The sequence below is a fragment of the Phasianus colchicus genome, chromosome 1 (genome assembly GCF_987193195.1).
Source record: "Phasianus colchicus chromosome 1, bPhaCol1.hap1.1, whole genome shotgun sequence".
NCBI classification, from domain to species: Eukaryota; Metazoa; Chordata; class Aves; order Galliformes; family Phasianidae; genus Phasianus; species Phasianus colchicus.
The window spans coordinates 52,404,713-52,423,997 of NC_143436.1; the positions used below are offsets into that span (position 1 = coordinate 52,404,713).

The following is a 19,285-nucleotide window of genomic DNA, read 5'->3' on the forward strand; positions in this document are numbered from 1 at the left end:
TCCTTTAAGGTCCGTCCCCGCCCTCGGCCACGTGGTCCGGCGCGGAGGCGGAGTCACGTGACGCGGCGCGGGGTTGTGGCGGGCCTGGCGCGCCCGCAGCTTCCCTTCCCTTTCGCGGGCGGCGCGTGAGGAGCGGCGCGGGCCGGGTCCATGGTGCAGGTGCGGCTGCGGGCGGGACGCGGCCAGGTGCGGCGCGCATCACGCGCGGCAGCCACGCCTCGCACTCGATTGGATGAGGGTGGGGCGGGTGGGTGAGGAGCGGCGGGTCTCGATTGGCCGGCGGCCGGCAGGGGCGGGGCCGGCCCGCGCCGGGCGCTGAGGGGCGGCGGTGCCGCCATGTTGGCGGCGCCGCGCGCCGCGACGCTCCCGCTCCTCTCCCAGCAGCCGCCACCCCGCCATGGCCCGCGGCCTCTTCCTGCGCCTCGTCCTCAGCGCCCTGTGTGCGACCGGCGCCGCCGCCTTCCTTTACCACGACTATTGCGTGCTAGGAGCCGGCCCTGCCGGCCTGCAAGCCGCCTACTTCTTGCAGCGGGCCGGCCGCGACTACGTGGTGTTCGAGCGCAGCCACGCGCCCGGCAGCTTCTTCGCCATCTACCCCCGGCACCGCAAGCTGATCAGCATCAACAAGCGGCACACAGGCAAGTCCAACAGCGAGTTCAACCTGCGGCATGACTGGAACTCGCTCCTCAGCCACGAGCCCCGCCTGCTGTTCCGCCGCTACTCGAGGCAGTTCTTCCCCCACGCCGACGCCATGGTGCGCTACCTGGAGGACTTCGCCGCCATCTTAGGGCTGCGCGTCCGATACGACACCGCCATCGTTCACGTCACGTTAGAGAAGGAGCCGCGGGCGTGGAACGGGCACTACTTTGTGTTGAGCGACCAGAATAGGCAGAGCTACAAGTGCAGGTAATGGGCACGCAGCTCTCCGCGTGGCTTTTCGCTTGTGGAGTAATCAGAGGTTGTTTTGTCCGAGCCCCCTGCTTCAGGTTGATCACAGCCTGCTTGAGCGCCTGCTGAAGTGGAGATTTTGCAGCCTGGCCCAAGGCTGGAGCACAACCACGGTGAGCAGGTTGCTGGGGAGAAGTTAGCAGCTCCTGGCAGCGTGGTGCCTCTCTCAGTGATGCTTCACATCAGGCACCTGAGGAGCTGGCAGATCAGGCATAGGCTGGTCGATACGTAAGGTGGAGTGGATTGTTTTCACTTCAGTTAATCCATACGCGTGTGGCCCAGCTTGTTGAGGTCCTTGCTCAGCTCAGAAGCAGCAGGAGGGAGCTGGGGAGCAGTGGGGCTGAGGGGGCTGTGCTGGAATAAGGTGATCTCAGGGCTGAGCTGAAATTACAACCTTTCAGGTTCCTTTCAACCTAAGCCATGCAGTCTCTGATGTTCAATTCTGTCTTTGGCAGAAAGCAGGTACAGTGGTGATGAGTTGATGATTGGACTAGTGGATCTTAGAGGTCTTTTCCGACCTTAACAATTCTATGATTTTAAGTCCCAGTGAAACTTGAGTGCTTCCCCAAATGCCCCTTGTCATGCTCAGACACACATCCCACACTGCTACTCAACCACATTCTTAAAAACCCTCTTGGAGTTACTCATGAACATATGGAGTGTATTTCTCAGCTCTCTTGAGAGCCTCAGATCTATGTCAGCTGGTCACACTGACTGTCACTTAAAGGTGTGCCGGCTGTTAGGCTTGGAGGGGGCAGAGCTCAGCATGGGACACCCACGCACCATCAGCAAATTGCTCTCGGGAGCTGTGTGAGCAGGCACTGCTTCTCAGTTCTGCTGCTTGCTGCTTCCTTATCAATTGCAATAATTCCTGTAATACTTGGGCAGTTGTTCTTACAGAGCTATGAAAACACTGCTGTGTTTACGTTTAGTGTTAACGATCAGCATTGTTGCAAGTCCTAATCATGTAAACGTGATAGCATTTATAATCCCTCTTAAATTTTTGTTGTTGTTGTTCCATTGCATGAAAAGTGTCCATTCCACTGCATGAAAAGGCAGCACACATTTTAAATCAAAGTAATTTTTATGCAGCTTATCGTCCACCTGTGAAAGATGTTAGTATTACAGCACGCGTAGTAGCGCTGCACATCCACAAGCAACTGAAGGTTAGGAAATAAGTGGAGCTTGTAAGTACTGTGTCTACGCTGATTTGTGCTACACGTAATGCCTTTAGGAGCCCTCCTCATCACCATAATGACAGGAAGGGTAGGAGCAAGTCATTAGGTGAAGCTAGGGGGAAGTTTTTATTGAAATTGGAATGTATGCAGTACCAGTCAACCTGGTCAGCTGTGAATGCCCCATCCCTGGAGGCATGCAAGGCCAGGCTGAATGTGGCTCTGGGCAGCCTGGTCTGCTGGTTGGCGACCTTCACGTGGCAGGGGGGTTGAAACTGTATGATCATTGTGGTCCTTTTCAACCTAGGCCATTCTATGATTCTATAGGGCTCACTTCCTCTGTGTTAGGAACAGTGAGATGGAAAGACAGTCTGATTCCTGTGATTCTTGTATTCTTTAATGCTAATCCTCTTTTTGCAGCTGTTTGTTGGTTGCCACTGGCACATGGGTCCCCAATGTGGTAAACTTTCCTGGCTCGGAGTACGTTGAGGGTTATGAGACGGTGTCTACCAACCCGGAGGATTTTGCTGGTCAAACCGTGCTGATCTTGGGCCGAGGAAACTCAGCCTTTGAGACAGCAGAGAACATTCTGGGTGTCACAAATTTCATCCACATGGTGAGCCGGTCCCGCGTGCGCCTCTCCTGGGCTACTCACTACGTCGGGGATCTGAGGTAGGAAACTGTTCTTCTTCCTAATGCAGCTAGAGTAAAAACAAGTGAGAGCTGCTGCTTGCTCAGGAGATCAGCCAGACTGGAGGAGGAGGAAACATGAGTCCTTTTACCTTTAGGCCCTTGGTTTATAGCAGCCCAGGTTGCAGCTGCTGAGTAGTATGAAACAGGAAGATGTTCCCATGGATTCTTTGTCATTAAGAAGTGCTGGCTCCCGAGTTGGCCCTTTGCAATCAAGGAAGAGAGTTCAGAGGTTGACTGCATCATGCAAGGGCAGCACTCTGATCAGAGTGAGCCTGGGGGTCAGAGACCCACATGTGGTTACTTGTTCTGCTGTGGACTTCCTAGCTGATTGTCAGCATGCTGTGTACACCCTCTGTGCGTGTCTGTCTTTCAGCAGGGCTAATAGCACTGCTGTACACAGCAGGAATGCAGTGAGAATTAAGGCATTAATGAGTGTTCAGGAACAGGGCCAGAGGAGGCAGAGCTCCCCTCTCATTTGTACAAGGCACACTGGGGAGCGTGCCAAGGGCTCACAGGAATGGCAGTGATCAGTGTTGTGTTATCAAAGCCCTGAGGTGCACCTGGTAAGCTTGTCCCATTTCCAGAGGCTGAGACCAAACCGTGGATCCAGCTGTGCCGATTAGCCTTTCTTCTTTCCCTTTTCTTTGCAGAGCAATTAACAATGGTCTACTGGATACCTACCAGCTGAAATCTCTGGACGGACTTCTGGAAGGTGACCTGGAAGATCTAGCTATTGTCAAGGACAAAAAAGGGAAGCTGCATATCACACTTCGGTTCTACCTAGAGAACAAGAACATCAGCGCAGGCATTGATGGGATCACCCTCCCACAGGATGAACTGGATAACTTTGCTACTCGCGCACCATATGACCGTGTCATCCGCTGCCTGGGCTGGAAGTTTGACTTTTCTATCTACAACAGGTGAGGCAGAGCCAGTGTCTAGGGAAGAATATATTTATAGCAAGAGACTGACAGGCCAGGGTAAGGAGGAGGAGAAAGCCAGATAGGGTGATCACAGCTCTTTTGCTGGTAGCACTGCCCAGGCCTCCATGTGCTCCAGGTTACCTGGTGCTGCACAGTCCTGTGTTTGCCCTGCAGCTGTGTTTGTGTTCCAGTAGGAATGTGTGTGCTGCTGCCCTCTGACCAATAGGCTGTAGGGATGAGCAAATGGCAGTGCTGGATCTTGGAAGTTGCAGGAAAAGTTTGTGTCTTTATAGCTCAACATGTCAAATCGAGAGAAGGTAGCATTCTTTCAAGTGAGGATGGCACAAATGCAGATTGCTACAGAAAGGATTCATCTGCTATTTTTTTTTCTCCTGAAGGTGCAATTTTCATTCCACCTTTGTATCCTAATATATTCTTCAGCTTGAAATGGTATTGCTAACTTTGTTATCTCCTGAAGTTCATTGTCAGTGGCTTAGGCTGGTATTTGATGGTGGCCACAGCTACTCGAGAGGAGTGCCCTTCTCTTCTGGAAGATCCTTCCTGACCTTATGCTCTTGGGAAATTAGTGAGTTCCACTAAAGGCAAAGGGAACATGGAGCAGTGTGTTGCCGTGACTGCCGTGTAATATATGCCTTATCAGAAGCCCTCTTTCTTTTTTCACTCCTGCCCTTCCTGACAGCTTGCTATTCTGTTTTGCACATCAGATCCCTTAGAATGATGCCAGGAAGAGGGAATAAAAGCAAATATCCTCAGATCAAAACCAATTACGAGTCCAGAGGCACTCGGGGGCTCTTTGTTCTTGGCACTGCTAGCCACTCTGTTGACTTCAGGAAATCTGCTGGGGGTTTCATCCATGGCTTCCGGTACACAAGTGAGTACTGGGGCTTACAGAAAGGGCAGGGGCTGGGGTTCAGTGCTGCCTTCCAAAGAAGAATTCATAGCTTAGTGCTAGAAAAGGGTGACCCTTCATCTTGTGCTGGCAGTAAGAATAACAAAACATAGCCAAGATGCAGCTGCATAGTCTGAAGGGGAGGAGAGGCCATGGAAGTGCCTTGGGGTCATATCTGAAGTCTTTGATTGTCTGTCTTTGTTTTGTCTTGTGTCTCTCTGGCCCGCCGTCTCTTATTTATGTAACAATAAATTTCTGCCTGCCAGATGCTGTGCCTCGTGGCAGGCTGTGGGTGAGAGGTCTGTGCTGCAGTGTTAAAACCCAACAGCTTTCAGCAGCAGGGGGAATTTCTGTTTGTGTGCGCGTCCATCCTTATCATTATAGAGCTGCTCAGAAGAAATGAAATACCCCAAGGACCCCTTGCCCCCTTACCAGCCACTCAGCATCACATCAGTTTTCTGAGCGCATTTCCACTGCAGCTGGTAGCAATCTGGGTGGGTTGAGCGGTTAAGCTTCTTTATCCTGTCCTGCCAGGATCTGTGTGCAGCAGAGCAGTCGGATTTTTTTTTTCCCAAATGTGCAAGGCTGGATTTTTAAATAAGCTCTCTTTGTTTCTCTCAATGTCTTAGCTCGTGCAGTCCACCGCCTATTGGAAAATCGTCACCATGGTGTCCCCTGGCCATCCGCAGTCTACCCTATTACACAGCTGACCAACTCCATCATCAGGCGGGTGAACGAGGCCTCGGGCCTCTACCAGATGTTCAGTGTCCTGGCTGACATCATACTGCTGAGAGAGTGAGTGAGTGAGCAATTATTCCCAGCACTGTGTTCCACTGTTTCGTTTCTTTTTCTTCACTGTCACTGCCTTTGGTGCCACCACAAAAGTTGCTGCATTGCTGCCATTGATGTCACACAGGCAGACACCTCAAAACCTGTACCGCTGCAATGAGTGGTGCTGCTGTCCCCAGTTCTGCATATTATTTTCTCTTAAAAGTCCAAGATGGTCCAGGCATTTCTGCTGGGCTTGGATTTTTTGTTCTCTTTCACTGTCCCTAGGGAAAAACTTTCCTTGGGCACTGTTAATAGAGGAATCTCAGAGTCTGGGAGTAGAATGAAGTCTTGTAGCAGTACATACAGCTTTTGTAAGCGCTGCATCAAGCCCAGCCCAAATCTGTAGTGACTAAAAATGATAACTATCTGATGGCTCTTTGGCCTTAGCCTCAATCTGTGGAGGGAGTGTTGGATCCCGGGTGGTTTTTCTGTGGGAGAAAGGTCTTACGGTTATGGTTGCAATTTGTAGGAATGCCACAGCATTTGAATACCTGGAAGAATACCCAGTTGGAATCTTGGCTGAGTTGGAAACACAGACGGGGAGAAAAGCCCCTGCTGGGCTGTTTGTTGTCGTCATGGAGTACGGGAGGAATTTCTCAGGAGATGACAAGGATGTCTTCTACTACAACCGAGCTGTGGGAGAGGCACAGCATGCCTGGCAGTCCAACTTTTTGCACCCTGTTATTTACTACTACAAGCGCCTCCCTACAGGTGAGCTTTCTAGCCTCTATGTTAATTATCTGATAAGAGCAAAATGGAGAGAGAGGAGGATAGTTGAGAGCCAGAGTGGGTATGGGGCAAGACTGCAACGTGTTGCAAATCTCCTGCTCTACTACCTTCACATCCATCTTGTGAGGTGCTTGCTGCCACTTTGTGAGCTGAAGAAAAGAAGCTTCCATTAGTCCTGCCAAAATGGGGTAGGTTATACTAGAGATCTCACATTGGAGAAGATGAATAAACAGGTATGTTGTCTCCAGAGTCATGAGGCAGCGATGAACATTGCCTGCCTTTGCAGCCTGCAGTGTATGCATTCTGCAGAGTCCTGGCAGTCAGAGTTGGGCTGTTTTGTGTTCCTGCCAGAAGGAAGCTGCTTTCTGTGGACCCATCAGGTCCGAGAGGTCATGTAGTGATTCGGGTAGCCAAAACAAACATTTGAAGATGAATATTTTATCCAGCAAACCCACTCAGAACACATTTCCTTGGGAAATGCATGTGCTGAATCTTCATCTCCAGAAGTCTGGCCTGACTTACACAGAAAGGAGTGTGATCGGTAGCAGCATTAAAGCTTGAATACAATTCAGCCTGGCTGGCAGTCTCTACCCAAAGCGAACTGGAGTGAAAAATGAAATGGCAGGAAATACTGTGGTCAGGGATAAGGAGGAGCTCTGTGGTGGCAGGGCTCTTCAGGACAGAGCTGACAGAGGGGGTCATAAATGGAAGTAAAGTAGGGATTAGAAGGTCAGAACAAAAACTGAACAGCTGCTGTGTTTGCTTTCTGCTTTCCAAGCCCTTTTTAATGCAGTTTTGATGCTGAGAGATTCCCTTAATGTTCTCTTGGCAGAGCGTGAGATGAGACTTCATCCCCCAGATTGGCCTCTTCCCCGCCCAGATGCCATCCATCACATTGTGGAGGATTTTCTGACAGACTGGACAGCCCCAAATGCTCACATCCTGCCACTGAGGCGCTTCTTGGAGAACTGCCTCAGCACTGACCTGCGCAATTTCTTTGCAGGTAATTTGAGCCCAGGATCTAGGATGCAGGAGGAGAAGGGGGGGATACGAGGGATGTGTGACAAGAGTGATCTCTTCTGCAAATAACCGAGATTTCCCTGTGATGTGCTGACACTCACAGTCAGTGACACCTTTCTGATGCACTCTCCAGACAGTAGAATCATAGAATGGCCTGGGCCACAATGATCATCCAGTTCCAACCCCCCTGCTGTGTGCAGGGTCACCAACCACCAGACCAGTCTGTCCAGAGCCACATCCAGCCTGGCCTTGAATGCCTCCAGGGATGGGGCATCCACAACCTTGGGCAACCTGTTCCAGTGTGTCACCACCTTCTGTGTGAAAAACTTCCTCCTAATATCCAACCTAAACCACCCCTGTCTCAGTTTAAAACCATTTCCCCTTGTCCTATCGCTATCCACCCTCATAAACAGCTGTAGAAACAGCAGAACATGCTGGTGCTGTGTGTATGTTCCCAGATAGCCTTTGCTCTTCCTCACCTCCACAAAAAGACTGACCCAACTGCACACAGATTCATGAGCATTATGAGATTTGGTTCAATCTCCTTTCTAGCTGTAGTTTACCTTGTTTTTCCATTATCCAGATGTTCCTTTTTGCCATCAGATGCCTTATCTGTTCTCATTTACCACAGGTGAGATTGTTTCCAGCAGGGAGATGAGTGAAAATGGGAACGCTGGGATATGGGAGCTGGAGAACCTTTGCTGCCTCCTTTCTTGGTCTGGCAACCTAATGGGGGAACACCACATGGCACACAGCCAGTTCTCTGGCATGAATGTGATGACAGAGGGCTGAAAACTCAAATGTTTTTTCTGTCAGTGTAGACTGGAGGTGCCAATCTGCATCTCCTGATGCATGCAGCATTGAGTCAGTTACTTTTCTGCAACCCTGGTGCAAAGTGCCAGGTGGGAAACTCCAGTCTTCCCTGATCCTTTCTGCCTTCTTTTCTAAGTGTCTTCAAGAGCTTGTGTGAATTGTTCTCTAAATGGTTTACCTGGTGAATCTGATTTTTTTTTTTTAAATGTTTTCCCTGGCAGAATCCTGTTTCCTCTTTGCCCTCACACGTCAGAAGCTGCCTCCCTTCTGTCAGCAAGGGTATGCAAGATTGCAAGGACTTATCGGGAATGAGAGGCTCCGGCATCATGCAGTGGAAGCTGGCCTCCTAGAGGATTATGCTGTCATGGACTTCTCAGGTGACAAACTCCCTGACAGCCGTCAAGGGTCCCAAGACCAGTTGCTGAGAGATCATGTGATACCACTCCGTCCTCTGCACCACTTTGTTAATGCCAAGGATGAATTTTAGAATTTCTCATACCACGTGGCAATCCACAGGTGCTATTGTGACAGTAATGTAACAGAGATCCACGGTGGGATTCTTCCCTCTCCTACACGCCTTTTACATCCCACCCCTTTCCACTGATCATGAATTGCCAAAGACCTGCTCAGATCTTGCTGTTACAAAAAGGACCAACATGCTCTGAAGGATAAGTCAGAGCCTGGAATCCAATGATGCTGAGGCTTCTGCTTTGTCCTCACAGAGTTCAGAGTTGCTTGAAGATGGTGTTTGTGTTTATGTAGTAAACCAGTAATTTACAGTGATGTCCAGAGGTCAAAAAAGGGAGAGTTTAGGAATTCCTGTCACCTGCCTCTTCCAAGAGAACTGGCTTGTGTTCTGTTTCAGCTTGGTGGAAGCTTTCTGGTCACTGGATGCTCTGTGTACTTGAAGATTTGTTTGCGTCCTGACATGGTACTTTAGACAAACTTCATGGCAGTTTCCCTGCATTTGAGTTAGGGCAGTCACAGAGCTTGAGTGGAGACAGGTGGTGGGTTTTAGTTACAGTATGAGTAGGATAACTTGTCACTTTGGCAGAGCAATTCAGAAGAACATTCCCTCTGCACGGATGAACAGCTGGGTGAGGACAGAAACAGTTACACTGAGCTCAACTCCCCTGTCCTAACATTTTTCTTTTCCCACACCAAAAAACCTGAAATGTTACCCCTGTGTTTTATAAAGCATGACCAATATTTTTCCTATTTGCACTATGTCCCATCAAGAAAGTTTTGGGTGAACTTTGACGTTGTTAAAATGCTCATTCTCTTATTTCTTTTTATCCCCTCCAGTCATCTTGAAGTCTCACAAGCATTGACTGGTTGGTTACCTGCACTTTATTGCTCCCTCTTTGCCTGCCATGTGCATTTGTCTGTCTGTGGGTTCCTGGGGGTTCCTTCCAAGACCTTGGAGTTGCAAAGTAGGAGAAGTTTTGAGCTCAGCCTTAGAATGTCTGTGTGATTTCTAGGCAATAGAGACAGTGAGAGAGAATAGACTTCTATCTCCATGCGCATCTTCCAGTTCCGTAGCACCTGAAAGAATACCCCTTTGTATCTGTGCTTCCTGGATCATAGCAGGGCTGTACCTAAAGCTCTCACGATCCTTTGAGTCCAGCTGTTTCAGTGAAACTACAGATCCTACCATCTGTGCTTTGTGTTTGCAGAGGCTGGGCAACAGAAGAAATGGATGAGATGACAAATGAGTTCTTGCTCCTATTTGCGTGTACTGTACTTGCTAGATGTGCTGCTTCTTAAGGATGCTTGTACCTACCTGCTCTGACATGCAGGACTGGAGAAATGATGTTATGCTCAGTTGGTGTTGATCAGCATCAGAAGCTCCTTGCTACAGCCTTAGCACTGTGGGCTTTTTATTTGGGTTCATCCAGGGAAGGATAAGAGGCTGCCCACTTACTCTTCCATTGTGCTCCATGTGCATCTCCCAGGGTTGTATCCAGTGACAGATGTCAGAGGTTTTACTGCCACCTGGTTCTGTGGTGCCGGTAGATCCTGAGAAGGGAATGCAGGTCTGTGTTGTTCGTGCATTGCTGATGAAACACGGAAGCTCTTACTTCCATCCTGCTGCCTTGGAGCTGGCAGGCAGGATTCCGCTGTACTTCGGTGTATGTTGTGTTAAAGTGAGTTACTGCCTGCCGTGCACTCTTGTCTAACGAACACGTTTTGTATGGCTATGTTCTTCCTACGAAGCTTAAAAAAAAAAAAAAAAAAGAAATCATAACGTTAACCCAGAGGTGCGCCGTCGTTCGTCGAGCCACGTGCGAAAAGCGCGCTCCGAGGCGGGGATGGGGGCCTGAGCTCTGATTGGCGTTATTCTCCGCCAATCGTCGCTCGGGATCCGCCCTTGCAGTGCAACATCCTCCTCCCTAACTGGCAGCCGTAGCAGCCAATAAGGGTCCACGGCTCTGGTTAGGGAGGCCAATCAGCGCGCTGGAGGGCGGGACCGCTGGACGGAAGCGGGGTTGGGCAGGGGTCACCTCCGGGCCGGGAAGGTGCGGGCCGGGGGTTGTTAGCCGTGCGCGCGGTGGGGCTGGGGCTTGGCGAGAGGAGCTCGGAGTTCTGCGGGGTCTCCGTGATCCTCACGTCCCCTCCGTTCTCTTCGCAGATGGCCCAGAGGCTGGCGCTGCGGCGGCTGCTGGCCCTGGGACGCAGGCCGCTGCCCCTCGGGTCCAGGCAGTTGGTCCCGCAGGGCTTATCCAGCCGGGCCTTCGGCGGCTCGGCGATCCGCTGCAGCGCGTTCAACGTGCAGGACGGAGGTGACTTCCAGGAGCGGGTGGTGAACAGCCCTAAGCCCGTGGTGGTGGATTTCCACGCGCAGTAAGTGCCACGCACAGCGAGGCCAGAGCTTTGCAGAGGCGGTGGAGAACAGCTCCCCAGGGCGGGGTTGGCTGTGCCGAAGTCACTCGGTCCGTGTGTTGTGTCAGCCTGTAACAGATGCCTCCGGGCTTGGGGAGTTCCTATAGCATCTTTTGTTAGCTGCTGGGGTGAAATCCCCCTTAAAAGTGTTAAATGATATTGCTGTCCCTTGGGAGCACGCTGTGCTTTGTGTGTTCCTGTAGCATCACGTTGTGGCTTTCCAGTTTTCTCAGTGCTAAGTGTCCTCACAGCCAACAAAGCTAATGTTATCCTGAGGCACTTTACAAAAAGTACAGTGCCTTTTAGTTTAAGTGAGGTTATCCTTCTCTTCTCCTCTGCACTGGTGGAGCTGCAGCTGGATTGCTGTGTCCAGTTCTGGGCTCGTCAGTTCAAAAAAATACAGAGAATTTCTAGACAGAGCCCAGCGGAGGAGCACAAAGATAATGTGGGGCCTGGAGCATCTCCTGTACAAGAGCCCTCAGACTGTTCACTCTGGACAAAAGAAAGCTGAAGGGGGATCTCATCACTGTTCATAAATATTTGGAGTGCAGCAGTCAAATGAATGGAGCTAGGCTCTTTTCAGTGGTGTGCAGTGACAGGACAAGGGGTAATGGGCACAAACTGGAGATATTAAAGATCTCTCTTTTAGATACTTTTCTGTGCAACTTACTTTAGGGAACCTGCTGTTGCAGGGGGTTGGATTGGTAAATTGCCAAAAGTCCCTTCCAACCCCTACCATTCTGTGATTCTGTGCTCTTGAACCAGGGCTCTCAACAACAAATACCAAAAACTGGCAACAGCCTTGTTTTACCAGTAGCAGCATTTGTGGTTGGTAAAGATATTGTCACTCTCTTGCCAGTAAAAATATTCCTAGATGTAATCTGCTGCATTAACAATACTGATTCCCTTTGTTTATTCAAGTATTTCTATATCCCTGTAGTGCTGTCATATGAGCCAGCTGTGGCTGATTCTGGGCAAACAGATGTTAAAACACCCCTCAAACTTCTCTGAACAAACCAAAATCTACGTTAACAGTGATCATCCAGGGAGAAGAGGACGAATAATTGAAAGCCTAGAACCTTTCGTGGAGGGAGGCTAAACAAATCTCACCACAGCATCAATTTTAGATGGAAAGGGCACTCAGAGCTTTCATTCACATTTTCCCCCACTTGAGGAAGTTCACATCTTCCTTACCAGTGCAGCTAGAGGAAGCTGTGAGTGTTTTCCCTGTACAGAACATTGCAAAATCTGCCACGTTTGCCATGGTCTTTTTGCAGCTGCTGCATCTCTAATTTTTGCAGCTAATGGGGGATTTCTGTAAGCCATGCAGTGCATATCACAGAATCATAGCATGGCTTGTGTTGGAAGGGACCCCAGGAATCATCAAGTTCCAATCCCCTTGCCACAGGCAGGACCACCAGCCTCCAGATCTGGCGCTAGATCAGGTTGCATATGGAGCTGAAGTCTGTGGTTTGATAATCAGCAAGAGCCAATACACCTGACTGTGATGCTTGCACCATGGTGGTGATGTGATCAGCTGGGTAACAGCTCAGCATGTGAGAGGAGGGACAAGTGGTGAGAAGTGTATGGAGGACAGCGAAGGCTGCTGGACCTGGTTAATGTTTACACTCAGTGTTGAAGTGCCACTACTGTCCTATGGCACAGAGGTCAGCATGGAGACAGAAGAGGTGAAAACAGTGCTAAAGGTACTGGTGTACCAGCCAGCCTTCTACAGCTGCTGCTGCACTTGCCTCTTTTTATGTCCACTTTCCTCTTTTTCCTTAGGTGGTGTGGTCCCTGCAAGATCCTAGGCCCCCGGTTAGAGAAGATGGTGGCCAAGCAGGAGGGGAAGGTGGTGATGGCCAAAGTGGACATCGATGATCACACAGACCTTGCGATTGAGTACGAGGTAGGAACCAAAAAAGCACAAGCTTGCTGATGCTGTCAGTGCAGGGCATGTTCCTCTGCAGAGGGGATGTCAGCACAGCGTAGTCTGGGTGGGGAGGGGAAGCCAAGTTCTGCCTACTGGCTCCTGGTCCACTGGGTTACTCTCCAGTGAGTGGAGTGCCTTTCCTCCAGCTCTGCTGCTCTTATCTGGCATCCCCATCTGCAGAAACACAGAAATCTGTGTGTCCTCTAAGCCACACAGAAGTTTGTCTCCGTAAATGCAGTCAGCATGTGCAGCATTGTACTCTGTGCACAGGTTGCTTGGGTTAGGGTGGGAGCATGAAGTAACAGGCCCCAGGCTGTTGCACTCTTAGACACCATTCTCCATGCAGGCAGCCCTTCCTCTCTCTCCTTTCCTCATTCTTGCTGAGTGACAGAGTCTTGTCCTTAAGCTGCATCACAAGGAGATGCCGTGGGCTTTGTTTGGACAGATGGAACACAGGTCAGAGAATACCTGAGCACAGCAGGAGCGTGCATTCTGTTCTTCACAAGCATGGGCCTCAGTGATTGCGTTAGTGTTTCACGTGCTTGTTCCCCGTGTCTCTGCACTACCTTGCTCCCAGGAGCAAGCAGGGTGACTGAAGAAGGCCACAGCTTTAGCATATTTGATTTTTTTATTCTCTCCCCCTTGTACCCCTTCAGTGATTAGGCAGTTTATGAAATGCAGAAATTCCTTTGAGGACTGTGCTGGCTGCTTCTTGTAAGCAACAAGAGTTGGAGTATCCTGCTGCTGTGTTTTACAGAGAAGAAAGTAAGAAAGTGCTTCATTTTCACTTGAGTATCACACAGATGGAGCTGTTCCCTCTCCTAGGCTAAGTCCTGCCCCTGTGGCTGAGGCTAACACAGGAAGCTTCCGGAGATGCCCAGCAAACTGCACGCCATCTCCTGAGCAAGCCATCACTTTAAGTGTGGAGGAGATGTACTGTCCTGTTCTCATACTCTGCTGTGCCAGAAGGATGAGGAAGTCAAAGCTGTTTGTTTCCTCCCACTCTTTCCCAGAGAGAACTTCCTGCTGGTGCTTTGGTAGAATGTCCTCTCAGCTGTTGCCCACCAGTGTCACTTGTAGCTTCCGTGGGCTGAGCACAAGAGCCTCTCATGCTGTTTTTGGCAGCGGTGTGTTCTCAGGCACACCAGAGCCAAGGAGAATGAGTGCTGGCTCACTGTATTGCAGCCTGATGGCTCTGCAGCTCAGGGATGCTGGTAAGAACAAGTTGAAGAGGCTGTTTCTGCTGTAGTCAGAGAGTAGGTAATCCTGATAGGTTCAGGGGAGGTTCTGCAGCAACCATCCTAAGGAGAAGAGGATGGAGATTATTAGCTTAACTGTGATACTGTTCCAAGCCTTCCAGTAGGCTGAATTAGCTAGCATTACAGGAGGATGATCTCAGATGACTGGAAAATGGCAAGCAGAGTACAAATATGGGAAGAAAGGTCTTGAAAAGGAGGCTGAAGGTGCCTTTGTTCCTCAAGTGTGATTACTCACTGCACGCACAGCTGCTGAATGTGTGTGAGAAGCTGCAGGTATACAGCTATTTATTTGCAGGGTCTGCATGTCTTGCAGCTCTGATGGTGTAGGTGCAGACAAGGACTGGCTTCTTTTTGGAGCCTAACATACAGACACAGTGAAGTTTTGTTTTGCAAGAGGACCCTGGGATCGTCTCTGCATCTTCTGCTCTTGCAGTGATGCATGTATCTGGTCCTGACCATTCTGCATGCAGCTGAATCCCTTCCCAGGTAGTGTTGGTGAGTAGGATAGCTGCAGATGGGTAAAGGATAAATTTTTTGTTTGATCCTCATGTTTTGAGGCATCCTTTTCAGGGCAGAAGTTTGGGTTATGCACCATGCTCATGCTTGATCTTTTTCTGTCTTCTGGGCAGCTGCCACCTAAGGAGAGATGGTGGGCATGAGAGCTGATGGGGAGACGCTGAAGCTGAGTCAAAGAGTTTTTCTTTGTTTGTTTTTAAGTCTTTCCATCTGAGATTGGATATTTACAGGCTGAGGTTTTTGTTTCAGGGTCTGTGCCACCCTCACAACTCCCTGCTAGCTGCCAGGAAGCCTCATCGACCTGTGCCCATTCCCCTGCTCACACACATACACCCCAGGTTGCTGCCTGATTGCACAATGTACTTTCCACTGGCTTCCTTGGTGGGGGGGAAGAGAGAGCCCCCAGGAGGAGCTGGAGTATGCCGTTTGCTCCCAGCAGCCCTATCTAGCATGACACAAAGGAGCATTTCCTGACACCAGAGATGTCCCAGGCACCCTCCTCCATCCAGGTAGTGCAGCATGCAGGTTCTTTCTCTGAGAGTTCCTCCTTTTGTCTTGCTCCTCTTCTTGCCAGCTGTGGCCTTTTGCTGCTCCTGCAGCCAGCTCTTGACCTCTTGAGAGCAGGAAGGGAGGAGTATTTTTGTTTAATTAGCTTTCTCTTGAAATTCCTTAAATTCCCTTTTTGCCTTGGCCTGGTGCCTGTTGGGAAGGAGCAGCCCTCGCTCCTGCTGCTGCTTGTGGGCATGTGAGCTGCCCTGAGGACTGATGGATGTGGGGACATTGGTTGTTGGCAGAGCTCGTTCCTGCTATGCTTTGTTCCTAAGGCTGGGTGAAGGCCTTCCCGTGCCCAGCTCTTGGTGTCCTCAGTTTCAGATGAGAGAGAATTCCCTCAGTGTGAGCACTGCCATGAATAGCCCATATGTCTGCTTACATTTATCTGTTTGGCCAGTGCTGATCAAAAGCAGCTTGACTTTTTCTTCAGAAATGCTTTGAAGGAAGAAGAGAGTTTATTTAGTTTCAGTGCAAACCAAGCCCCCAAAAAAGACGGAAAAAAAAAGTTTGCTTTTTCAGTAATTCTCAGGCTGTTTGCTTCATAAGCAGCAAAGACAAGTATGAACTCCTGCAATAGTCCCTGCAGCAAATCCAAGTATGGCAGGAAGGATGCTGTCAAAGCACTCTGTTTCTAAGCAGCAGCAGGGTTCCGCAGGGCTGCTGGCTCTCACCCACCTCACTGATCCCTGGCCCTGTAACCTCAGGGTACTTGTTACAAACCCAGTTTGCAGTCCAGAAGGAGGCTCGGTGGAGCTTTGCCAGGAAGAGACCAATCAACTTCAGTATCCTTCTCATCCCTAAAATCCCAAGTAGCTTGCCATCAGAGCAGCCCGGCCCTGCCTCAGCTTGTCACTAGGAGGAGCTGAAGAACCAGCAGGGTTGGCAGGGTAGTAGCAGCACCGGCACTCCTATCCACTCAGATGGAACTGCGCAAACCCCAGAGGACAGACTGCTGGTCCAGGCGGGAAAGGAAGAACAAAATGTCCCTTTCATCTCAGCCTCCTGCTGGGAGAGAAGCCAGACCTCTGGAGGGTTTCCTGCAGGAAGGATTTGTGAGCATGGCAGATCCGTGCTGGCAGCAGGGCTGGGACAGCTGGAGTGCACTAGAGAAGGCCCTACAGGCTGGCAGAGGGGCGAGATAAGGACAGGAGGTAGATGGGGGGAGAGGCTTTGTGCTGGAGTTGGGTGGGGGGTGAACAGGCTGTCTGCTCAGTGTCGTGACCATGTCTCTGAGCTGCTTCTCGTGGTCACATCCATGAGGTCTCTTCTGTCTCCACACCCTCAGTCCCCAGGGAGTGTCATCATTTTCACTGCTGTTTTCTTTGATAATTCCCAGCAAACTTTGTTCTGGATGAGAAAAATAGCACCTGGAGCAGTGCAGTTGGCTGCTGGGCTCTGGCTAGAGGGATTTCTGTCTTACCTGATCAGCTGGAGCAGAAGAAGAAAGATGGGTCGCAGGGAGCTGGAGGATGGCAAAAGTCGTCTTCTTGCTTGCCGATGGGTGGGGAGCCCTCCTTCAGCTCCGGTGCTATCTGAAGAGGAATACAGGTCCTATCTGATACCACCCTGGCCATAAAATGTCTAAAGGTCATCATGTCAGAGAGGCAGCCTGGTAAAAGCCTGGGTTTGTCTGTTTATGATAGGATAAAAGGGAAGGAGAACTTGTACTGGAGAGGAAAATAGCTTTACCTTTTGCTTTCATATTAGGTGTGGTCTTGTCTTTTAAATTGTGGGTCTTATTTAAGCTAGAAAAGCTGTTGAGACTTAACACAGACTGCTGTATAAGGTAATGCAGAGATGAGGCCACAGAAAGAAGGAACTCGGTCTAGTTGTTTGTAGGGTATGTGCTAGCTTTGAGCACTGTGGGGTCAGCTCCCTCACCTGCAGGCAGAGCCATTACTGCTTACAACCAAACGCCCTCAGCTTCAGAAAGCCAAGTCCCTGCAGTTCAAAGCGAAACTTTAGCAAAGAGAAAAGCTTTCAGTCCTTTGCCAGCTGCAGTTGTCTCCCTGTCCGTGGCAGGAGACTCTGGATGGGCACAGCTGTAGAGTTTCATTTGGGACTGGCTGCAGCTGGGCTTCTTGCAGCCTCTGCTCACATGGGTTTCTGTCTCTCTTGCCCCCAGGTGTCGGCAGTGCCAACAGTGCTGGCGATGAAGAATGGAGATGTTGTGGATAAGTTTGTGGGGATAAAGGACGAGGATCAGCTGGAAGCATTCCTCAAGAAACTCATTGGAGCCTGAAGTTAAAGGGTGGCTGTACCTCTGCCTCTGGATATGTCCATGTTGTGTGTTCCTTGTCTAGGAGAGTTGAGGAGCATGCGGGCTGCCTGCCTCGTACAGCCTGGGGTTTTCTTCTGTTTGGGGTTTTTAGGAGATGGACAATATTGTAATCCTTCCTTCCTGCTCCCCTCTTCTCTTGAGCAGCAGTAGTTGTAAAGGGTGCTGAGGAGCAGGGCTGCTCATCCTCAAAATGAGGAATGCAGCTGGGATTAGGAGCCCATGTTCATCAGCAAATTGCTGATGTGTGGAACTTCTGCTGAGCTAAGAGGAGGAATATTTTTCTTTTGTCTAGCATCTGACAGTCCAGTGCAGAGGGCAGCTGTTTCTCTGCATGGAGCAGCTCCTCCACAACATGTGGAGGCTTATCTGCTCTGGGTGGGTTTGTTTAAAGATGAGAATGCCTCTGCCTTGTCTGTGGAAACTGTCTTGATCCCTCTGTTTGGATGTCCCCAGGACAGGTACAAATCCTCTGCAAACCCACAGGCTCCCGTCATAATTTTATAAGAGCAAATAGAAGTATTTTATGGATCTCCTTTTGTAGGTCTGTAATAAAGAGAACTTTATCATCACATCTGTCTAGCTGGAGAATGAAACTCAATTCTCTGAAACCCTGGGGGAACCCCTTATCTGTCCAGTGAAGCGAGAGGCACTATCAGCAGAACAGTGGCTGGTTCCTAATGATGGGTTGGGAGAGTGCAGGTTATGACTTGATTTCTACTAAAAGGTAATGTTCTGAAAAACAAAACAAGTGGATCACTGTCACAGAACTCCCAGCGCTGCTCCTGTGTCCCACATTGGGTGCAGCTGAATCCTGGGCTCTGCAAAGGCACTCCTCTTTTGTGCAGAGGCAGTGGCTCACTGCCCCCCATGCTTTCCTCATCTCCTTTCCTGTCTGAGAGCTGCCCTCTGTGTAGATAATTAAGTCTGCTCACATGGGTGAGCCCTGACGAAGGCGGTTTTCTGACTCTTTAATTGCCCCGACCTTTAGACCGAGGGAGGCAGTTGTGTGCCCGTATCACCAACAGCCTTCAGCCCTTCCCAGCTCTCCCTCCCTGCAAATGCTTGGTAACTTCAAGGTCCTCTTGGTTTCCCCTGGCAGTGCCCTGCTCCTAGTTCCCTCTTGCTGGCACAGCACAACGCCAGGGCTGATGCCCCGATGCCCACTGTAATACTTTACATCGGTTTGCGTAGCTAAGATGCATGAGGACATTATATGTGCTTAACAGCCACGTAAAAGCTGCTTTCTTGTTTTCCTTCCCACTCCCGTTTCCCTCAATCACTCCTAACTCTGCCTTGGCTCTGCTCCATTTTGCCTCCCTGCCATAGGTTGTTCCAAGCGCCGAGGCGAGTTTGTTCTGCACCTTTGCGCCAACAATTTACAGCCTTTTAAGGAGCGGGGAAGCAGCCATCCAAGTCCTGCGTGTCCCACCACAACCGCAGCGGTGTTCCCACCTGCGTCCATCGGGAACGGCGCAGCCCCCCAGGTGGGTGCCTTCCCGGCAGGGCTGAGCTCACACCCTGGCACACTGCCTGCACAGCGCACTGCCTGCGCTGATGTCAGCGGGCTGTAATTTGGTACGTTGTGAGCAGTAGGCAGTGGCATTTGCTTTTGTACTGCAGACCGCAAAAGTAAAGCTGCTCGTGTCCTGTTCTAATCTGCCCTGCCTTTTTGGTGCACCTCAGTGTTCCTGCTGCCCTGTGAACGCTTCTAGTAAAGACCATCCTCATTTTTCTGCATGTGCAGGAAGAGTAGGGGAATAGCGTCACGTACCCAACAATAGCCAACTTTTATGCTTCGCCATCCCACGGAACAGGAAAA

At 50.3% G+C, this 19,285-nt stretch overlaps 2 protein-coding genes across 4 annotated transcripts; both read left to right on the forward strand.

The window, feature by feature from the left end:
- Positions 1–42: 42 nt before the first annotated feature.
- Positions 43–10,297, forward strand: FOXRED2 (FAD dependent oxidoreductase domain containing 2). Of its 2 annotated transcripts, none has more exons than XM_090142881.1 (9): positions 43–159; positions 382–906; positions 2,544–2,795; positions 3,467–3,736; positions 4,465–4,631; positions 5,279–5,444; positions 5,950–6,191; positions 7,042–7,212; positions 8,264–10,297. In XM_090142881.1, exons 2-9 carry the CDS (start codon positions 398–400, stop codon positions 8,527–8,529), a joined length of 2,043 nt encoding a protein of 680 aa, XP_089999007.1. In that variant the 5' UTR covers positions 43–159; positions 382–397; the 3' UTR covers positions 8,530–10,297. The 2 variants fall into 2 exon arrangements, with proteins under 2 accessions (XP_089999007.1, XP_031455952.2); XM_031600092.2 differs by having other exon boundaries at positions 385–906.
- A 151-nt stretch (positions 10,298–10,448) lies between these two features.
- On the forward strand, positions 10,449–18,037 carry TXN2 (thioredoxin 2). 2 transcript variants are annotated; one of them, XM_031600095.2, is made up of 4 exons: positions 10,449–10,561; positions 10,675–10,886; positions 12,711–12,834; positions 17,311–18,037. In XM_031600095.2, the coding sequence occupies exons 2-4, from the start codon at positions 10,675–10,677 to the stop codon at positions 17,425–17,427; spliced, it is 453 nt and encodes a 150-aa protein (XP_031455955.2). In that variant the 5' UTR covers positions 10,449–10,561; the 3' UTR covers positions 17,428–18,037. The 2 variants fall into 2 exon arrangements, with proteins under 2 accessions (XP_031455955.2, XP_089999041.1); XM_090142915.1 differs by lacking the exon at positions 10,449–10,561 and having other exon boundaries at positions 10,577–10,886.
- Positions 18,038–19,285: the final 1,248 nt, after the last annotated feature.

What these genes read in the sequence shown, in the direction of transcription:
- FOXRED2 (XM_090142881.1), top strand. Translation starts at nt 398, where the DNA reads ATGGCCCGCGGCCTCTTCCTGCGCCTCGTCCTCAGCGCCCTGTGTGCG. An exon ending in CCATGGCTTCCGGTACACAA is followed by an intron (nt 4,632 to 5,278) that starts GTGAGTACTGGG and finishes TCAATGTCTTAG; the next exon opens with CTCGTGCAGTCCACCGCCTA. An exon ending in GACATCATACTGCTGAGAGA is followed by an intron (nt 5,445 to 5,949) that starts GTGAGTGAGTGA and finishes TGCAATTTGTAG; the next exon opens with GAATGCCACAGCATTTGAAT.
- TXN2 (XM_031600095.2), top strand. Translation starts at nt 10,675, where the DNA reads ATGGCCCAGAGGCTGGCGCTGCGGCGGCTGCTGGCCCTGGGACGCAGG. An exon ending in GTGGTGGATTTCCACGCGCA is followed by an intron (nt 10,887 to 12,710) that starts GTAAGTGCCACG and finishes CTTTTTCCTTAG; the next exon opens with GTGGTGTGGTCCCTGCAAGA. An exon ending in ACCTTGCGATTGAGTACGAG is followed by an intron (nt 12,835 to 17,310) that starts GTAGGAACCAAA and finishes TCTTGCCCCCAG; the next exon opens with GTGTCGGCAGTGCCAACAGT.